Genomic DNA, 22,558 nt, shown 5'->3' on the forward strand with positions numbered 1-22,558 from the left:
GTTTTTATATTAATGTCAAAGTACAAAAAGCATTTTGCATGAACTCAGTATGAGCTTAACGCATTCAGAAGCTGAATTAATATCAAGGGAAATTATCAGTCCAATTCGAAAGGTCTGCATCGAAATTGAAGGTCTTACTCCAGCCTCTGCATGTTAATTTGATTAACCCTCTGATGGTAGAGTTCACCCAAAAAATAAATTTCTGTCATTATGTACTCCTTTTCAGACCAAACCTGTATTGCTCTCTTTTCTCTGTGGTATCCACAAGGAGACGTTATGAAGAATCAAAGGAATCGGGGTGCTCTATGAATTTGGCCTGGAAGACAATTTTTTTTTTCAAATGGCAAAAAATAACCATCTAAAAGTATGAGAAATAAATGAATGGTTTAAGGAGATACAGACTAGTAACAAGTCAAATTGTCTACCATTGCAGTAAGACTCAAAACTTTGTAAGATATCTTGAAATAAGAAAAAGAAAGTAAAAATATAACTTAATACAAGCAGTGCGTTTAATCTAATTATCTTAAACCTAGGTGGTTAGTTGCTTTTTAAATGGTTTACTTTCTTCGTGTGAAAATATATTAAAACTAGAGCTATTAAACAGAATAATTCCTCCTTTTCTGATTTAAAATGAGCCAAAGCATTTAAATTTTAATTACTGCATGAATTAAATTAAAATCCCCTACATTGTATGCATTTTGGCTTATTTTATTAAAATAAAATAAAGATTGTCAACACAATCTCACGGCAATTCTTAACTTTTTCATTTAGTGGCTAATTCATATGAATTCTTATTCATTTAGTACAATTTGCTTATTCACCAATGACGGTTGGGTTTAGGGGTGGGATTAGGTGCCATGCCTCCTTTTATAAATCAGACAATTTCATACGACTGAATTAGCCACTAAACTGGAAAAACGTAAAATGCTTACGTTTTCTCGTGAGATCAGGCTGAGATTGTGGGTAAACCACCTTTTTTTAAACATTACTAACCAAATAGGACAAAAAGATAAGCAAACAATCTATCTTTTTTTAACAGTGTGATATTAAAACATTTCCACAGGATCACCTTTCCATCTAGTTTTAATAGTTATCAGTAATCAATTCAATTCAATTCAGCTTTATTTGTATAGCGCTTTTACAATGTAGATTGTGTCAAAGCAGCTTCACATAAATGGTCATAGTAACTGGAACAGTGTGGTTCAGAAACTGGAACAGTGTAGTTCAGTTTTTAGTGTTTAAGTTCAGTTCAGTTTAGCTCAGTTCAGTGTGATTTAATCATTACTGAGAGTTCAAACACTGAAGAGCCAATTCATCGATGCGTAGCTCTACCAATCCTGAACCATGCGAGGCAGTGGCGACAGCGGAGAGGGAAAAAAAACTTCACCTGATGGGAGTGAAGAAAAAAAACCTTGAGAGAACCAGACTCAGTTGGGCACGACCATTTTAATTTCTCCGCTGGCCAAAAGTCTAGTGCAGAACTTCATTCGCCGTGGTTAAGGCTGGAAGATGGCCTCAGCGAAGACTCGTCTGTCCCTGGAGCGTCGCTGGAATCAGACTCATGTTCTCCACTCCCCACGACCATCCGCGCAGCAGCAGCTCAGGATACGTTAATCAAACTTAACTTGCTGTTCTGGCTCCAGCTCCAAGCTTAATGTTATAACAAAGAGAAAGAGTGAAGTACAGCAGGATGGATGGATGCTGGAAGAATTATTGCTAGTATGGCTTGATAACTGCTGCCTATATGACACTTGAAATGATGATTGACAGGACTGAGTAAGCAGGCTTCTCGCGTACCTGTATTTGGAACATAATTTAAAACACTAGGCTTCATACACTTGCCAACAGTAAAAATTGTTGTTGAGAAAAACTGGGCATTATGCACTACAAGACAGAGAATCGCACACTGCCAGAATTTTAAGTTGTTTTGGCAGTGTGTGATAGTTTGTTGCTAGGAAACATGTGACAGAAGAAAACAACATTTTCTAAAATGGTCATAAATTATCAAAAACGTTTGAAATGCCAGGAATCACAGTATTTCCATCATTCTATTGACAGGTTTCAGTGAAAACTGCCCCTTATCTACAGGCTTTTGCCTATGTTGAATAATCCAGACTGCAAATCAGAGCAATAGCACTGTTGTCTATTCTAGGCTCAAGGCTTTTAAACCTTGACAAGGACACAAAGGAACTATACATGTTTAATAGTGAATAATGACCACACTTCATTGCAAGACTCCAGTAGATTTGAAATAGATTTTAAAATCATATGGACCACACTATAATGGTGCTTTGTGTCATTTTTAAAGTTTGAAAGCATCAGTTCTGAATCATTGTGTGGAAAATTATGACAAGTACAATTCTTCAAAATTTGTGCTTCTACAAGATATATGAAAGACATAAAGCGAGAAAATTATTACATAATTTTTATTTCTTTGGCGAACTGCTCTTTAATCATCCTGAAATGAATAGTTCACCCCAAAATGGAAAATCACATCATCTGGAAACTGGTAATTGACTGCTATAGTATTTGTTATTCTGACTATAAAAGTCAATGTTTAAAGCATTCCAACAAAGCAAAAACAAAACAAAACTCAAACTGGCTCAAGAGGGTGAGTAAATAATGACAACATTTTATTTAGGTGCACCTTCCCTTCTCCCAAATCTTAAATTTATCACAAGCTATATAATTACTAATAATTATACAGTCAAAATGCTTTAAATGAGAATTCTCTCATTGTAGTGTTGTATGTATTATAGGGGACTGTAAAAATGTCATCAATAAAGCCTTATGAAAACTCACATAAAAGCAAATCCCTCTCAGCTCTAAATCCTGATCTGATGGGATAATACAATCCTTAGACTGCGTGCTTTGTGTTTGTCCAATGGTGTTGTGCAGATTAAACATTTCTGGGTATTTTTTCCTCTCACACAGGAATTCAGAGACCCCATTCTTGCTCTTCTTCTCATTTATTCAAGTCCACACAGGAGTTTTTGCCTCTCCTCTTTTCAGGGGAAGGAGCCAACATGGCCTCTATGGTGATGCTGTCATGGAAGTAGACTGGAGTGTAGGTACTGAAGGACTTTGTATTTTAACAGAAATAATCTAAACCTATTGATGATACATAGAGATTTGTCTTTACTCAGTATTTGAAACCTACCCAAACCAGTTTACAAATATTGATGTTATGGCTATCCCTTTTCCCCAAAAAGAATAAAATCCTGCTACCCCAGAAAGAAACAAAGAAAAAAAAAAAAAAAGAATGTTGACAACCAGTTTTGCTGAGCACTGACTTCCATTGTTTGGAAAAACAAAGCATTATTTATTGTTTTGTTTTAATGTGAATAATTTCTTTAAGGCTGCAACTCCATAGTTTAATCATTCTCCACCCAGAAATTAAATGCGTGTGTCATGACCAAATTTCCTCCATCGGCCCTTACTTTCTGGCCTCCCAATCATCCCCATCCACCAAATTGGCTGTCACTAGTATCACTGTCTCTCCACTACCCCAATAGCTGGTGTGTGGTGAGCACACTGGCACTGTTGTCCTGTGGCTGCCGTTGCATCATCCAAGTGTATGCTGCACACTGGTGGGGGTGCATGTGGAGAGACCCCTTATGATTGTGAAGCGCTTTGGGTGTATGGGCATACACGATAATTTTTTTATTATTTTAATTACACGATTAATTATTTACTTACCCTGTGCTATCCCATAATGCATGTGTATGGATCTCCAAACTTGATGCATCAAAAAACACACAAAGTAAAAATGTTGCTATAACCCCAGTATACCCAGTAAAGGTGTAAAAATCTACTAAAAAATACTTTTTTACCCTTTGTTCTAACCAGCCATCTTAATATTCATAAGTAGATTCAAAAGTGTGATGTGATCTTACAGTGTAGCCTACATCATAATTTTAGAACTGGTTGTCAACCGGAACTGCTCCTTTAAGCTGTTTTCGCCTATAATTAAGATATTCTTTTATATTTCGATTTGCTAAATTTATCCTCTAGGAAGCTGAGTCGTGAAGGGATTTATCACAAACCGATGAGCATGCCACTTAAAAGAGCAGAATGAATGGTTTCTAAAAATGTCTGTGAAGCATTTTTTACCTTATAAGTGCAGTAGGGACATTGTTTATAGCACAGAATGGATACTGTCATCACTGTTAGAAAAGAGTGATCATTTGAAAGCGAAGGACGGTACTCTTAGTCATGTTGGAGTGTTTGGGGAAATAACAAAAGGAATATATTTTCTGCCTGTTGCAAACAATACCCTGCATATAACCATATAAGTAGATGTGTATATTAAATCCTTGGGTCCTAGATAATTTATATATATTTTCTTTAGAAATACAAGCGTAGGCATGATTTATATTTGTCATTATGCTAGCATCAGCATTAAAGCACAAGCTTTGTTTCTAAATAACCCAATTTAAATATAATTTTGTTGTTTTTTAAGATCAAAAGTTATATATACAGTGAGTAAAATAAGTATTGAGCACATCATGATTTTAAATGTGGTAAATATATTTCTAAAGGAGCTGTTGACAGATTTTTTGTAAAAACTTAAACAATCGAATCATATAAACATACTTTTTTTTTCAAGAAAGCATAGTTATGTGTTTTAACAATAGAATGCTACAAGAAGTAAGTACTGAACTATTGAAAAGTATTTTGTACTGTATACAAATTTATATATATATATATATATATATATATATATATATATATATATATATATATATATATATATATATATATATATTTTTTTTTTTTTTTTTTTTGGTAATGCCAGCTTCAAGATGCTTCTTCTATGAAGATTGAAGTTGCAGGCATTGCTCAGCTGTGATTTTTCCCCAGACTTTAACTGAGTTTAAAAATCTTGAAAATTCTGTCAGGCTCATTTATCACCTCTGATATTTAGTTCTTATTCATTGGATTCAAGTCAGGTGACTGGACGGGCTATTTGCATTCATTCATTTATTCATCACAATGGATTAAACCACCAGCTTATCCAGCATGTGTTTTACACAGCGGATGCCCTTTCAGCTACAACCCAGCACTGGGAAACACCCATACACTTTTGAATCCATACCCAGATATGCAACATGCAAACTCCACAAAGAAATGCAAGCTGACTCAGCCGGGGCTTGAACCAGCGGCCTTCTTGCTGTGAGGTGACAGCGCTACTCATTGCGCCACCGCGTCACCCCACTGGGCCTATCTATCGGCTTTAATTTCTTTCTCTGAAACCATTTGAGATTTGACTTGGCTGTGTTTGGATCATTGTCTTGCTAGAATATCCATCTTTTGACAATATAGGTATTGAGACTGAAGAAGCATGAGAGATGAGAAAATCTCTCTGTGAGAGATTTAATCTTCTGTCTGGGCTTTTCATGCCTTGTTACACCTCCCTTTCTTCATGTGTTCAATACTGTTTCTCTCTGTCCTTTCATCTTTCTAAATGAATCAATTTTATTCTTGGAAGGTATGGGTTAATTTGGTTATTACCAACATCTGCAGGACCTTTAGAAATATGTCTTCTGAGAAATAGTATAAAACACTATAAATAGTTGTTTTTGATGGGAAAAAAGTCTTATTTTATAACCATTTTACTACCAATATTTCATGCTGCAGTTTTTTGTAAACTGATTTCTTCATCAGAACTCACCATTTGCTCACCCTAATGCTATTCCATACTAAAAGGTTAATAATCATTTAGTTTGTCATATCACAGTGAGTTATAAACTCATTTAAAAACTATATGAAATAAAAAAAAAGCTTCAAAAAGCATGATTGCAAAAAAAGACGAATCACAACACCATATGCTACAATAACAGTGATCTACAGAGAGTGTACTCTTAGGCTTCTATTATTTTACAATACGGACAATAGGGTTATCTACAACCAAAGTCTGACTAGAATTTATAGTGCACATTAAGTGGCTTGAAAAGAACTGCTGTGTAGAATAAGCTTCCATCATTACTAGATCTGGCTATACAACAACAACCTTAAAGAGACAACTAAAGACACACTCCATCTCTTAAACCAAGGGTAATCAGAACACTTTCTAGAAATCCTTTCCACCTTATTTTGCAATAGGCTATTTTCTGTTAATGTGTTAAGAAGACTGCTGATTTATTTACAACAATGGGTAAATGACTAGGAATAACAAATGACACTAAACAGTCAAACTACTTGCACTACAAAGCAGTTTGTTTATGACAATACATTAAACTAAGATGGTTATAAATAACAGCTTGCAACATCAAGCTGCATAACAAGCTGTTTGGTACAGTTTAAATCCCACACATTTTTTGTCTAACACATTAACATTGACGTCTGTATGTAACATAAATAAAATAATAAAAATGATTTTCATTTCTGCTGGTTTGACATGTTGATCAAATTTTGTTTTCTTTTCTTTTTTTTTTTTAACTGTAAGCTGTTTATATTAGAGAGTGATGTAAATGGTCTGCAAGATAATACCATAAGAAATACCACAAGGCTCAAATACCGTGAGAAAAATCAATACAGCTTTGCACTGGAAACTATATGTTTTTCGCTAGTTATAGCTAAATGTTGCACCAGAATGTTTTTAGTATTTTAATATTGATCTAACTGTCAGCCTGTCTTCTTAATGTTGTTGCTGTTTTCAGGTCAGATCATGCAGACTCTGGAGCGCTTAAACTTGAAGGATAACACTCTAGTGTACATGACCTCAGATCAGGGGCCTCACCTGGAGGAGATTTCAGTCCACGGAGAGATGCATGGGGGCTATAGCGGCATATACAAAGGTATTTTATCTAAGGGCTTTTCCCAGGCTTATACCTTTTTCCCTCAAACTCCATAAACTTACTTAAAAAGACATCCCACTACAGTTTTCAACTGAAATGAACACTAGAGGCAGTGAGGCATAAATAACATAATTAGCTATATAAAGTTGCAGGCACTTGTTTGAAAATGTTATCAAGTGAAAATGCTTTTAAAAATAATACCAAAAATGTATTTTATTTATCAATCCGCATTTGGACTTTTGTGGTTACAACTCCTTTTGTCCTTGGTATATTTGTGCATAGTCATTCAAGTATTTTTGTAGTCACGACTCTTGAAGTGGTTGGGAGAATTTGCCACAGTTTTTCTGTATTAAGTCTGTCTAAGTTTTCTGTTTCTTCATGTGCTGCTGTCAGACTCTTTGTGCATACGGAAATCTCACTGGATTATTACAATTAACAGCAAAAATTATATTCGGAAATGTAAATGGGTAATTCCCGTTGATACCTTACACCAACAAAAATAAATAATCAACTTAAAACCATTCTTGTTGGTGAAAATACCATTGGTCTTACGCATTTGCACTGTACATTCTAACATATCATATATTTAGACATATGGCTTTTCCAATAAAATGTCCTTGCTTGATAGATACCTGGTATAACGTTTTGCTTTACATTATATGTTTTCATCTAGCAAATGCTTTTATTCAAAGCAACTTACAAATAATAAATGAAGCATTTCAAATGACAAGAGAGCATCACTTTTAAAGGTCCTGACTAGTCTACAAGTACATGACAAGTTAGTATAAAACACACCCACACATGCCCACTCTCCTGCTTGAAGGATATGATACTCACAGTTGTACAATATTTTCCCAGAAACTGGGAGAGTGTTTATAAGAAAGTTTCTGGTGCATATGGAGAGGTGGTTTGTCAAGCCCACTCACCTGTGTGAAGTACAATCAGAATAACACAGTGTTTTCCAGAAAAAAAAAAAAAATGTTTATAACCGAATTCACTTATAATGCAGAACACGTAAGTTGTAACTCTTGTAAAATATGGATGAACACATATATAGTTGAAATATAGTAAAACAAAAAAAATATTTGCATTTGAAGCAGTTCAAATACATAAACTATTTTAAAATACCTTTTATAGCATCAGTCAAGTAGGGGTGGGAATCTTTTGTAGAGTCTTTTCTTTTATTTAAATATTCATCTTTGTCCAAATTAATCAAATTCAACAGCACTTATATGCTAACGCTTATTATTTTTCCTGTTTTTAGCTCTCACCTGTGCTGACATGCACCTTCACAATCTAATTTGTATACTGAATCCTTACTCAAAAGTTCAGAATTACTAAAATAAGAATCACGATGCATCTATGAATCAATTTACTCCTCACCCCTACACATTTTGCATGAGCCTTGGTTACAGTTTTTCTTAGTCGCTTTGGCACATTTCTCAGATCAAAATTGAAATTTGCAAACCAGTGAGTGCATTTCTCAAAAAAGAGTGCATAAATCGCTAAACACCATGGATTTCCTCCAAAAGCCAGCCTCTTGCTCAAAATCCTTAATTCAACCTTTAGAACAAAATTTCTGTGTCAATTAATGTGTCAGTGTCATCAGAATGACAAGTTCTGCAGTCATTGTGTATGGATAATACTGTCAAATTACTTCGTCATGTTGTCAATATACTGTAACAGTGTACTCTGGAGGAGTGTTCTGATGTAAACTATGGCTAATTTTATGCCTTTGTACTGTAATTTCTAGACAGATCATGTCATTGTGATACAAAAAGGAAAAGACAGCACTGCATAGCACAAAGAAAAACAAAACAAAAGTAGAAATTTGAACATAGGACAACCTCCTTTCAGATACACATTTTTTAGAAAAAGCCAAGATTCACCTGTGAGAAATTTACCAATTTACCAAAAATGCATTATGACAAAATGGTATGAGAATTTGTTCAGCCATTTTGCATGTAAAGACTTATGCAATAAACACAGGATTAAATATTGTGGGGGGTGAGACTATTCAACAGAGACCAAAATAATACATTTTGATCAGCTTGACATAAGCAACTGATAATGTAGGAAACATCAGAGAACTGCACATAATCATTTGCATAGATGTACAAAAGCATTTGCAACTTGTTCAAAGGAATGAGAAACTGCTTTTCTGATGTGCACAAGTGACACAATGATCTGAAGATTGAACAGGTAGTTTTGAGAATTTCTATTCTGATCGGAGAAATGGACCAAAGCGACTGAGGAAAACTGTAATATAGTCCTGAGGACCAGTTCGCCTTTTTTGTTATGAAATGAGCAATAACAATGTTTAAATTCACTCCCTCTGCTTCTCTGTGCCCCGTCTTGTGCAGCTGGCAAGTCAACTAACTGGGAAGGAGGAATCCGAATTCCGGGCATTCTTAGTTGGCCAGGTGTCTTACCCGCCGGGAATATCATCGATGAGCCCACTAGTAACATGGATATTTTCCCTACGGTCTTGAATTTAGCTGGTGCTTCCATACCCGATGACAGGTGAGAATGTGTCGCCTAGCAACAAGATCTGCCAGTCAAAGGTCTGGTTACCGAGGCAGCAGATGCAGGTACAATAGATGCTTCTTACTCAGAGGTAGATTGAAATGTTTGGATGAGCAAAAGTCAATAGCTTGGAATGTGCTTTCGCTTGCTTAATAAGATGAACATTCCTAGCAGGTCATTAGTAACAGAATAATGACGTTTTGTGTTATGGCCACCCAAACCACTAAATGGACTCAATAACTGGGCTAGTAATTGCAGTGCATCGCCATTTGTTTCTATTTCAGAGTCATCGATGGTCATGATCTTTTGCCACTTCTGCAAGGGCAAGTGAAGCGTTCTGAACATGAATTCTTGTTTCATTACTGCAATGCTGAACTGAATGCTGTCAGATGGCGCCCACCCAACAGTGAGTCCTAATTTCACCACACTCATCTATCTCCTCTTTTATAAATGCCAGTTACGAAAACGAATGGAATGTGTTATTCATAAAGTGTATATTTTATATAATTTGTCAGACAGACAGAGACAGACAGACAGACAGACAGACAGACAGACAGACAGACAGACAGATAGATAGATAGATAGATAGTGCAGATGAAAAATACAATTTATATTGACTTATAAGTCAACATCATTTTGTGCTCTACTCTGTAAGATTTCCATTATGCCTAACTTGATTTTTCGATAAATAGAAAGAACATTAAACACAAATCAAATGTCTACTTTAATGCTTGAAATTATTTTTTTTTAATATAAGTAAAATAATTTTCCACCATCAGTCAAAAAATTTTGACAAATGAATTAGGGATTATGCAAAATTTGCTTGTATTTTGAATAAATTGTTTTCTTGTCAAAGTTCAAAATTGCTCAAAATTCTGCTCTGTGGATATTCTGATCATGTACACATACTTAAATATCCATGAACCACACACACATGCTCAATGTAAAAGCAAAGTACGCTCAAATAACGGGACTATCTCTATGTAGTGGAGTTGTTTCTGCTTCTTACCGCAACTACAGCCTAGCACCTCAAATGTAACACCTAAATTTTAAATGATAATACATATATACTTTCTTAATAATTTAAACTATTAAATTCAGGGACTAAGCCGAAGGAAAGGGAAAGTGAAAGTGATAAACTCTTATTAGCGATGTATGATTTTTTTTCTCTTTACAGTGATGAACGTATATTAGGCTCCTCAATTCAACTAGACCTAATATTTTTACGGTTCGAATTGTTGACTGACTAAGAGTTTAATTGTCACTTTGAAATAAAGAGTCGACTAAATTACAGGAAAAGTTATCTTCTGTAGACACAAGAGAACTAACTGAGTTACTGGCTCCATCTAGCGGTGGTGTTTGAATCTGTCCAAGACTCCCGACATTGGAGTACAAAGTATGAGTAGCAATGTTCGTTTATTTCATTTGACTTTTATTCCAATTCTATTTTTGCTGGTCAGAATTATTAAATGATAAAATTTGAATTTTTAGAATGAAAATAGGCTATATAAAATGGCTGCATTCAAAACCAAGATGAATCATACATCTAGGCTTTCTTTGTTAATATAGAGATAAAATAACAGAGGATAATTTACTGTTGAGTTTGAATAGAATGTTTGATTAGTTTGCATTTTTTTGAGAGTAGGATAAACACAAATTAAAATAAATTACTACAGTTTTGAGTCTTAAACGTATCTGTACAACAAAAATAGATTTAGCCTATAATGACAGTAATTACAGAGACCGCCTTGTGCGATTATGACGTTTGGAACAAGAATGAAGTACACAAGCCTCCTGCAGCCTACATATAACATCATTTGTATGCCGAATACGATATATAGCTCACGTTTCTGTCAAAACGAATATGATTGATCTGATTCTTTAATTGATGTAATCTAGTTAAATTTGCTTACAGCTCAGGATTTGAAGATCAGAATCACACATTAAGTTGAGATGCATCTTTGTGGCCAAATGTAAATGAAACCACTTTTGTTAAGGTTTGAAAAGGGCTGAGATTTTAGATAAAGTGCTTTAAAATGTAATTGTAATTGTACAATGTCTTAAATAATTTGTTTTAATAAAGAGGTAATAATTATTACATATTTATAAAAAGATAATAAATTAGTGTAATTCAACTTTGGGGTTGGGGCCTTTAAAAAAATTGTCATTAAAATAATAGAACAAATAGCATTTAATGTAATGTGATGAAGTGATGAAATTTGCATTTAGAAGATATTAACATCCAAAGCTTTTTACCTCACCTCAGTTTCTCATCAAATCTTCTAACCAATCAAATGCTCTTTAGTATCTAACACGCCCCGCCCCCTTAAAAAAGCTTCTCAATTTTTATTATTTGATGCGCTTGTTATTAATCACTCTCAATGGCAGACCTGTAATAAAACTGCTATTGGCTGTATTTTTTTTTTTTTTTTAATGGGAGAAGCTACTTTTTGCCCTGCCCTGTCTTAATGTTTTGGTTGAGATTACGTCAAACATTGAATGGAAAAAAAAATACACATTACAAAGCACTTTACGTGACCTTCAAAGAGTTTTTGCAGTTAAGGATTGAGAAATGAACAGATGAACTCTAGCTTTCTGCTTTTTCCTAGGTAGTGCAATTTGGAAGGCCTTTTTCTTTACCCCTGACTTCTACCCAAAGAACAGCTCGGCATGTTTCCACACTCATGTCTGCTTCTGCATCAAGCCATTCGTCACGTTTCATGATCCTCCGCTGCTTTATGACCTATCCAAAGACCCAACAGAAAGCACCCCCCTGAGTCCCGACACCGAGCCTCAGTTCCACTCAGTTCTAGAGGTCATAAGAGCCGCAGTAAGCCGTCATACACAGAGCCTGAAACCTGTCCCAGTGCAGGTCTCTCCTCTGAAAATAGTGTGGAAGCCTTGGCTCCAGCCCTGCTGTTCTTCTCTCAGTCAGCTGTGCAGGTGTGAACGAGATCATCAGATAGAGAAGGTACAGGACGGGCTTCAAAAAGAATAGTCTGCTGCTCAGAATCATAAGGGCATGTAATACGTAAAGGAATAGTTCCCTCAAAGCTGAAAAATTCTTTCATCATTTTCAAACCTTTCAAATGTTGTTTTAAAACTTTTTCTTCTGTGGAACATTAAAAATATAAAAATACTATGAAGAATGTTAATAATAATCTGATGGTTTTGGTGATCATTGGCATTTATGTTCCAAGAAGAAAAACAAACAAACAAACAATGCATTGTAGGGATGCACGATTCTGGCTAAGATGAGAATCACAATTTTTTTTTGTTTACTTAAAATCAAGTGCACACTATTCCCACGATTCTGTAGATGATAAATAAAGGCTAATATGAGTAGGCTATTATTATTGTTATTCACAAAAATATGGTAAAACAACAATAATAATATTAGGCCTATATGTAAGTCTACTGTTGGTTAAATTGCGAAATTTTAAATGAACTTTAAATGGTGGACTTGAACAGACTTTTAATTTATCGTGGTTTGTATGCACAGTAAAGTGATGGCATCAGAATACAACTATTCATAATTATTAAGTTCAATTATTTTGTTTGAGACATATGCTTGCAATCTGTCGTAGAAATCATTATTTTATTCACTAGTAAAATCAGACATTTCGTCACCTTGGAATTTTAAGGTTCTATCTACTTTCTGAATGATTTTGAGATATTGAGCTTTTTAATAAAAAGTCCTAAAATGTAAACAAGTGTAAAAAAAAAAAATCCTATAATGTAAATAAGTTGTCATTAAATAAGAATGTCAATAACTCAATTTTGACAAAAATGCCAGACAGAACCTTATAATTCTAAGTGACGATTTGTCATTATCAGATTCCCTCATGCATTTTATTCAATATAGGCTAGAGTAGTTATACTCACACTTTTAAACATATTTTTTTATGCACAACACTCTGCTCGCTATGAAAGAAAAAAAAAAAAAATCTAATGTTTGTAGTAGTCATAACTCTAAAAAGTGATATGATCATTTAAATGATGTGCGTGTTTTTGTTTTCACTTTTCACTGAAGAGTGTGCTCATGTCATGGCTGCCGTCACTTTGAAAAAAAAAAAACATACATGGAAATCTTACGATTTCAAACGATTGCTCTGTGTAACAAACTGAACGTTATTTACAACTTTATTACCTGTTATTTACAGCCTATGCAGGTTCTGATCACTAATGTAGACTGCATTCGCAAGCATGCACTCGTCCTCTCAGGAGTAAACAGTTTGTTTGTTTGTCTTTAAATTAAATCAGAAACTACATTTTTGGGTGAATTATATATTATAAATACAGTATGTCACTCTTTCAACGCCATTTGGAGGTGCTGAGCTATGTATGTAAAACAATGTAAAGACTTGTGTGACATCTTTTACGCTTCTCTCCTGAACTTAAAAATATAATTGGCTGAATCGTAGAGATGCTGGATTAAAATCATGTGGGGGGTTGATTTGAGATTTAAGATCGAGATTAATCGTGCAGCCCTACTGAATTGTAAACATTACTTTTTTTCTTTAATTTTACTGTGAACACCATATGGGCATTGAAAGTGGCGCCTCTGAAAACAGCCAATTCTCATGCTCTGTGTACTATCATTCTACCATGGTACGGCAACTGGGTTTCTAGACTATTATGCCAGAATGAGAATATAGTTCCTAATAATATTGGCCTACAAAATAGTCGTTTTAATCTTTTTTTTATTTTCCATCGGTTTTATTACATGATGTAACTAGTGAAGCCTAAAGCTTTAAATATATTATCAAGCATACTGTAAAAATGTTGTTACTCTGTTAAACATCATTTGGAAAATATAAAAAAAAAAAAAAGAAATAAAAATTCAAAATTCTAATTTAGTTTTTTCATATCCTTTTTATCTTCATTTTGATACATTTTTGTTGGTAAATAATTTGTTTAATTAACAAGCGGATCAAATAAAATCAAGCGGAGTGAAGTGCTTTTAAAAACAAAGCCCACTGCCATGCTTCTGCAGCCTCTATCAAAATGCAAGAACAAACCATAATAAAAAAAGAGTAAATTATACCAAATTGTTCAGCTTTGTAGGAACCATACTTTTAAAAAGATGTGTTCATGACTTGTTGTAATTGTGGTAATTATGAGATTTCAAGATGTAAAAAGTGTTTATGTCCTTTCAGAACTCATAATTACATCTCGCAAATGGGGAATAATTTGAGAGAGATGGTACAGCCGTCACAGTAAATTGATTCAGGCACTATATTTAGACATGCTGTATATATTTTTACATAGAATGTCATCTCAAAATCATGCCATTGTTTGGCTAATTTTCACAAACAAAATGGTGTCAATTTTCAAGTTGACCAACCAGAAATAGCTGTGTTTTTGCATTGCTGTACATCTGTTCATAAACTATGAGCTTATTTTTTTTAAAGATTGGCTCAAATGTTTATGATGTGACCTCTCCTAAATGAGATAAATGTACATTTTTACTATAAAAAATATAAAGAGCCTTGCTATACAGAGGTTTAAAGGTAACGGGGAAAAAAAAAAAAAAAAAAAAAAAAAAAAACATACTCCTCACAAGTTTGTATCACAAGATCTAAGGTCATCTGTGGCCACAGTGTTTGTAAGCGCAGGCAGGTTCTCTGTCCAGAGGTCTGTATTCCTCCTAGTCTGGAGATGCATCATCCTACAGTATTACAACAGTGTAAGGTCAGGGATTTTGTGAAGCAGTAATTACTACCTTTATGCTCGTAAGCTTTGATCTAGCCTGCAAACGGTAAAGACTCAACACCCATAATGCCTCTTACAGGCTTTGGAGCACTGAGGGTTTTTTTGTGGTATTTTTGGTATCCAATCTGTTTTGCTTATTTTTGTGACTAATCAGGCTTTGCTGAATGGTTTGCCAGACTTAAGAGGCTCTCCATGCTCTCAACATCATGTTCATTACACTAATCTCATCACATTTAAAACTGGTCTGTGTCAGGAAATAAAATAAAAAAACAAGATGTTTTGCTTATTTTTCAAGAGCCAGATGTGATATTCATTGCAATTATAAGATACTTTATGGCTTGATGTATTTATCTCATTCTCTGGAATATTTAGAGTTTTGCGAATCAGATATTGACAAATTAGCTAAATTTCATAAATGTCAGCTTTTGATCCTTAACTAATGTTTACTTTTCACTGCATCATTTTCCGAAGCTTTCTTGATTATCTACAGTCCTGAAATATCAGTGCAGTTTTTAAAAATGATTTCAAGTTGCCGTTTTTTGGAAAATGATCAAACAATCTTACTAGCATCTCTTTGAATCAGATTTGAAAACATTTTGACCACTTCTTACAGCATATCTACTAAACTGCATCACATTTATGTGAACAGATACACTGACTTTTAAAGATCTAGTTAAAAGAGCAGATGGCGGTACCCAGGGGAGCCTTGAAAGCGATTGAGCATGGGGCTCCTCAAACCGAAGGAGATCCAGGCTTATGTCAAAATAGACAAGTTCAATCATTCTGATTTTCCGGGCACTTTTGCAGAGGGGAGAGATCAATCAGTTGCATTATGGGAGGCCTGCTTGACTTAAAATGATCAAAGGTAACAGAAGGGATGGATAGAAGAGAAGAGATAGATTTCTCAAATTTGTAGAAACTTTATTTGTAATGAGTTTTTGGAAGTTGGAAAATGTAACGTTTGAGTGTTCTTTTTCAGCAATGAATGACTCAATAATAATGATAAAACTTTGTTTCAGCAGTTCAGTCATTTAATACGATTAAAATTTTTGCTATTTTTATAATTGCTTTTGAATAATATATTAAAATATAATAAAAAAATATATTATGAGAAAGAGTTACAGTGAAGCATACTGGCAATATAATTGCATGCACACTTGAAAATAATATTAGTACATAAAATGTAAGTAAAATTCATAATATATTAGTTAATTAACTAATATTAATTCAGGGTGATGCGGTGGCGCAGTAGTGCTGTATCCTCACAGCTAGAAGGTCATTGGTTCGAGCCTCGGCCGTTGTGTATGTATGTGAATGAGTGTATGGGTGTTCCCCAGTGATGGGTTGCAGCTGGAAGGGCATCTGCTGCGTAAAACATATCCTAAATAAGTTGGCGGTTTATTCTGTTGGCGACCTCAGATTAATAAAGGAGCTAAGCCGAAAAAAAAAATTAATGAATGAATAATTCCTATTTAAGGGGCGGCACCGCAGCTCAGCGGTTAGCACTGTTGCCTCACAGCAATAAGGTCACTGATTCGAGTTCCGGCTGGGCCAGTTGGCATTTATGTGTGGAGTTTGCATGTTCTCCCCGTGTTCACAAGGGTTTCCTCCGGGTGATCTGGTTTCCCCCACAAGCCCAAAGACATGCGGTACAGGTGAATTGGGTAAGCTAAATTGTCCTTAGTGTATGTGTGTCAATGAGTGTGTATGGATGTTTCCTAGTGATGGGTTGCAGCTAGAAGGGCATCCGCCGTGTAAAACATATGCTGGATAAGGTTGCGAATTCATTCCACTTTGGCGACCCCAGATTAATAAAGGGACTAAGCCGTAAAGAAAATAAATGAATAATTCCTATTTACGGGGTGCCTCACAGCAAAAAGGTTGCTGATTCGAGTCCCGACTGGGCCAGTTGGCATTTCTGTGTGGAGTTTGTATGTTCTCCCCGTGTTCACGTGGGTTTCCTCCTGGTGCACCGGTTTCCTTCACAAGTCCAAAGACGTGGTACAGGTGAATTGAATCAATTAAATTGGCCGTAGTGTATGTGTGTGAATGAGTGTGTATGGATGTTTCCCGGTACTGGGTTGCAGCTGGAAGGGCATCCGCTGTAAAAAACATATGCTGGATTTTTGCTGTGATGACCCCTGATGAATAACGGGACTAAGCCGAAGGAAAATGAATGAATGAGTTAATTAATAAATATAAAGACAACTCTACGGCTAATAATTCAAATAATTTATTACTTTACCATTTTTTAACACATTAATGTTTTCCAACTCCTGTATTAAATCATGCAAAAGCAACTTTTGGAAGCTGTTTGGTTAGAAATGTGTGTCAGTGCAATATGTTCACATTCATATTAGAGTGATACAAGCACAAGTCTCTTTTTAAAGAATTCTTGACCATAAAATATGATCAAAATCCTAGTGTTTTTTAAAGCAACGTAACACTGCATGTATTTTAATTCATTGAATTTTCTTCAATAAATGTAGTTCTAAAATGTCAAAGGTTTCGGCGGCAGTTTTAGCTGAAACACACGAAGTCAGAATAGTTAACCTGTTTAACGGAGAGACGATTTTCTCAACACATTTCTAAACATAATAGTTTTAATAACGCAACTCTAATAACTGATTTATTTTATCTTTGTCATGATGACAGTGAATAATATTTGACTACATATTTTTCAAAACACTTCTATACAGCTTAAAGTGGCATTTAAAGGAATAACTATTAATTAGGTTAACAAGGCAGGATATGGTAACGGTAATTAGGCAAGTCATTGTACAGTATAATGATGGTTTGTTCTGCAGACTATCAAAAAAAATAAATTAAAGGAACTAATAATTTTTACCTTAAAATGATTAAAAAAAAATTAAAACTGCTTTTATTCTATTTATAAAACAAACAATACTTTCTCCAGGAGAAAAATAATAATAATAATAATATATATATATATATATTATCAGACATACTTTGAAAATTCCCTTGCTCTATTAAGCATCATTTGGCAGATATTTAAAAGAGAAAAAAATTATATACATATATTTCCAAGATCGGAAATGCACTACAATTGCAAATACATTTCTTTTTGCTCAAGGTTAAAGATATATTTTGACCTCTCGTTTCTCACTGATGCATTTCAGCTCAAAGCACCGCCAATGTTTATGACTCAGTCAGCCAGATTCAATGTTTATCTGAGCAGTGAAGCAGATATAGTCAGCTCTGTCCTCTGTTTTGACGTTAACTGCTGTTAATTTGAGTCAGGTTTTGGCGGGGCTCCTGTGTTTTTATGTGTTTTTCCTGTAACCACTTTCAGCCTCTAGCAATTTAGCCCAAAATTATCATTAACGCGATGCTGCCTGACAAGACCAATCCTCTGGTGGACCATAAAGAGTCACCTTATTCAATACGTCTGGCACCATGGACAGCCTTTAAAACGATATGTTGTCACACGGGACCACTGATATACTACAGGAATATGACTGTAAAAAAAAAAAAAAAAAAACAGGTAAAACTGTGTTTATAGCAACGTGACTGATGTAATACCAGACTGGGTTTGACATTCTTAGTAGCACAGAAAAAAAGGTATGAATTTAAAGCAGTTGCATTTGCAACATGTAGAGTCAGATAAGCCCATATGTTAAGTAAAAATGTATTTATAGAGGGATTATGAGATGAGAGAATGTCTGGTATGGAGTCTAAGCTTGTTTTAACAATGTGATTTAAAGCATATATGCACATATGCTATCTAGAAGCACATATTTTTCTTCAACATTTTTCTTCAAATATTGTGTTTTTCCACATTGAAATCTGCTTTCTTTCTTTCTTTCTTTCTTTCTTTCTCAATTCAATTGATATTTATTGGCATGACTTGTATTGATAAAGAAATAAATAACTTGTAAGTATTGATAATGAAAATTGATGAATAAAGTAATGATTATACATTACATATATAGACATATAAAAGCAAAAGAACATCAGAGGTGTGGCAGTGGCGCAGTAGGTAGTGCTGTTGCCTCACAGCAAGAAGGTCGCTGGGTTGCTGGTTCGAACCTCGGCTTAGTTGGCGTTTCTGTGTGGAGTCTGCATGTTCTCCCTGCCTTTGCGTGGGTTTTCTCCAGGTGCTCCGGCTTCCCCCACAGTCCAAAGACATGCGGTACAGGTGAATTGGGTAGGCTAAATTGTCCGTAGTTTATGAGTGTGTGTGTGGATGATTCCCAGAGATGGGTTGCGGCTGGAAGGGCATCCGCTGCTTAAAAACTTGCTGGATAAGTTGGCGGTTCATTCCGCTGTGGCGACCCCGGATTAATAAAGGGACTAAGCCAAAATGAATGAATGAATGAAAAGAACATCAGAACTTAGTGAACAAAAATACAAAAGATAAAATACCTAATGTATATGGTTTTTGGGGTGACACGGTCCCTCAGTACTTAGCACTGTTGCCTCACAGCAAGAAGGTCACTGGTTTGAGTCCTGGATGGGTCAGTTGGCATTTCTGTGTGGAGTTTGCATGTTCTATTTGTGTTTGCAAGTGTTTCCTCCAGGTGCTCCAGTTTCCCCCACAGTACAGACATGTGCTATAGGTGAATTGAATAAACTAAAATGGCCATAATGTATGTATGTGCATGTGGGTGTTTCCCAGTACTTGATTGCAGCTGGAACGGCATTCGCTGCGTAAAACATATGCTGAATAAGTTGGCGGTTCATTCCACTGTGGCGGCCCCTGATGAATAAAGGGACTAAGCCGAGAGAAAATGAATGAATGTATATGCTTTCTTTTTTTTCCAACAGAAGCAAATGAAGTTGCACATGTGAAATGCCTGGCTTAATTCACCAGCCATTCCCTAATTGAGTTTAAGCAATGTTTTTCCATTTTTTTAAATTAACAATTAAGGGTTGTTTTGCTAGTTTGTTTGATTACAGATTTGTTTTACCCGCAGCTGAATGTTGAATGCCAGTGCAATTAACCTGTATGAATGTGAGTTTTAAGTGTGCCACAAGCATCTAAAATGACTCTTTTGGGGTTTTGTTAGAAGTGAAAGCAGGTCATGTCTTTTGATTTTTCCATGTTTCCTAATAAACCAAACAGTGGCAGTGGATTTACATTGCAGTTAATTATTTTATATTCATGTATCTGCATATATTAGATTTAAAACATTTACAAAATTGCATACTCTAATGTAAGTATTTGAGTCCGGATTTATCATACGGGCCAAATTTGCATGAGAGTGCAATTCATAATTCACTCATTTTCTTTTTTCAGCATAGTCCTTTTATTAATCTGGGGTTGCCCTTCCAGCTGCAACCCATTACTGGGAAACATCCATACAGATTCACACACATACACTACGGTTTATTTAGCTTACCCAATACATAATAGTATGTCTTTGGACTTGTGGGGGAAACCAGAGCTCGCAGAGAAGACAGTATGTTTTTCCACCAAAAATATTAGACCATTAGTAAATCTGGCTATTGGTTAAAAAGTTAATTTACAACCATTAAAAGAAAGTTATTATAGTATACATTTGTCAAGATTAATGAAATTGGAATGACAATATATTTGCCATGTTCACACATTCTCTATTATGAGATAGGAAAATGTTAATTGGGTCCCATTCATGTGAAGGATTCATCCATATGCCCTTAATCCCTTTGAATGGTTTATCCTCCAGAGTGAGAGCTTCTGAAGAATGAAAACTGTTTTTTGAACGTACTTCACCTTTTGTTGCTGGAGTGACATATACTTCATTTTGATACTTCATTCTGAAGTGATTAGTTCTCAGCGCATTGATTCGGAATGACCCTTCAATATAGCAGCCATGATTGTTGGCACTCCAAAGTGCCCTCAGGAAGAGTTTTAACCCCTTCATACCCAAATTATGTTCCAAGTTTCTGAAAAATGTAAAAGTATGTTTTTACAGTTCTTGAGGCTCCTATACATGACACCAAATTATTATAAGAATGCAACACCCTAAGTATATTTTTTGTCCATTTCAATATACATCACGACTGAACAGTTGTATTTCCTGATATTGTACCAACATAAAAAAAAAAAATTGCATGATTGTTGGTTTACTCTTGAAATTTATTTTCAAAATTAGAAACCTTAACATTGTAACCTTAACATTTTAATTTTAATTTTGAGTTTTTGTTGTATAGATTGCACCTTGATTTTAACAAACTTTATCTTCATCTTCCTCATCACTCCACATCTGAGAGATATTTCCATCTGCTACATGCTCAAGAACTTCAAGATCTGTATAATCTGCATATTAAATTGTTTCAGCACTGAATTAGTACATTGATAGTTTTTTTTTTAATATAGGGAAGTTCCCCTTCGGGTGGGGAACTCCAATGCTATTAGTGGATTTGAACTTAGAAATGCACGAATGGGAGGTTTCGGTTCAGAAGCTGCTTGTCTGAAAGAGTATTGAACGGGCCAATGAATGCCAATGAATTGGCAGCGTAAGCTTGCGCAGGTGTGATTCATTGCCAATTATCCCAGCATATAAGCACACGCGGAGCGAGCAGACGCCATCCTTTTCGCTTCCGAGACTTTCTGATCGAGTCGATGAGGGTTCCTCTTGCTGCTACAGCGACTTCAGAGCGAACTAGTGTCTCCCGGTTCAGAGTGAGTCTACGCGACAGCAGACGGTCGAGCTGGGATTCTTCCTTGCCTGGCGTTCTTTGGGTCCGGTCCTCCAGAGTGGTGCGTATAGTTGCAACTTTCCTAAAAGAGCAACACAGTCGTGCAGCATGTCCTTTTCAGGATGGCGCTCCGACTGTGCGTTTCTGGTTGCGGGGGTTTCCTGGCTCCGGATGATGGACACGATCACTGCATTACATGTTTGGGGGTCCAGCATGTTAATGTGGTGCTCGCGGGCGGTTCATGTCGTCACTGCGATGCCATGACCGTTGCACAGTTGAGATCGCGGCTAGCTTTTGAAAGAGAGCGAACCACCCCAGTTGCCTCCTGCTCTGCAGCGGGCGCTCGGGCAGATCTGAGGGTCTCAGCGGGAGATAAGCGCTCCTCCAAACGCTCCATCAAAGCTTCGGGCACTGGAAGTGATCTGTCTAACCAGATGGTAGCTCTCACGCTCGCTGACACCAGAGACCAGATGTTCTCCGCGGCATCGGAGGGTGGGCTTTCACTGTCCGTCGATGATCCAGACCCGCTCGCCCCTTCCGGAGGATCAGGGATCCTGAAGCGGACATGTTAGCTGTGCTTTCCCGGGCTGCTTCGGCCGTGGGGTTGGAGATGGTTCATCCCCCAGCTCCGCGGCCAGACCGACTAAATGGGTGTTATGTAGAGGACCAGAAGGCGAAGCCTTCGAAGCCTCTCGTCCCCTTCTTCCCGGAGGTGCACAGTAGGCTCACGCAGTCTGAGGCGATTCCGTCAGTGGAGCGCGCCCTCGCGGGCAAAGATGCCCCTACTTGGTGGGGTCTGCCCCGTCTCCCGTCCAAAGCCTGTAGGTTATCTTCCTCCCTCGGAGCTAGAGCTTACAAGGCTGCGGGCCAGG

The 22,558-nt window shown here is 36.0% G+C and overlaps 1 protein-coding gene across 3 annotated transcripts in view; it reads left to right on the top strand.

Moving 5' to 3' along the window:
* Positions 1-15,327, top strand: part of sts (steroid sulfatase (microsomal), isozyme S) — a 29,500-nt gene extending 14,173 nt beyond the window's left edge. Inside the window, exons 6-10 of one of the 3 annotated variants that reach the window (XR_015476659.1) lie at positions 2,935-3,067; positions 6,663-6,800; positions 9,164-9,323; positions 9,611-9,732; positions 11,936-15,327. Coding sequence is in view for 1 of the 3 variants with exons in the window: in XM_087237320.1 (XP_087093446.1) it covers positions 2,935-3,071; positions 6,663-6,800; positions 9,164-9,323; positions 9,611-9,732; positions 11,936-12,324 (946 nt within the window). In the remaining 2 variants the exon portion in view is untranslated. Of the gene's footprint in view, positions 1-226; positions 3,072-6,662; positions 6,801-9,163; positions 9,324-9,610; positions 9,733-11,935 lie in introns of all 3 variants that reach the window. The other 2 variants (XR_015476660.1, XM_087237320.1) reach the window with 2 other exon arrangements.
* The last annotated feature ends 7,231 nt before the right edge of the window (positions 15,328-22,558 follow it).

The sequence above is a fragment of the Danio rerio genome, chromosome 1 (genome assembly GCF_052040795.2).
Source record: "Danio rerio strain M-AB ecotype USA chromosome 1, GRCz13ab, whole genome shotgun sequence".
Taxonomy (NCBI): Eukaryota; Metazoa; Chordata; class Actinopteri; order Cypriniformes; family Danionidae; genus Danio; species Danio rerio.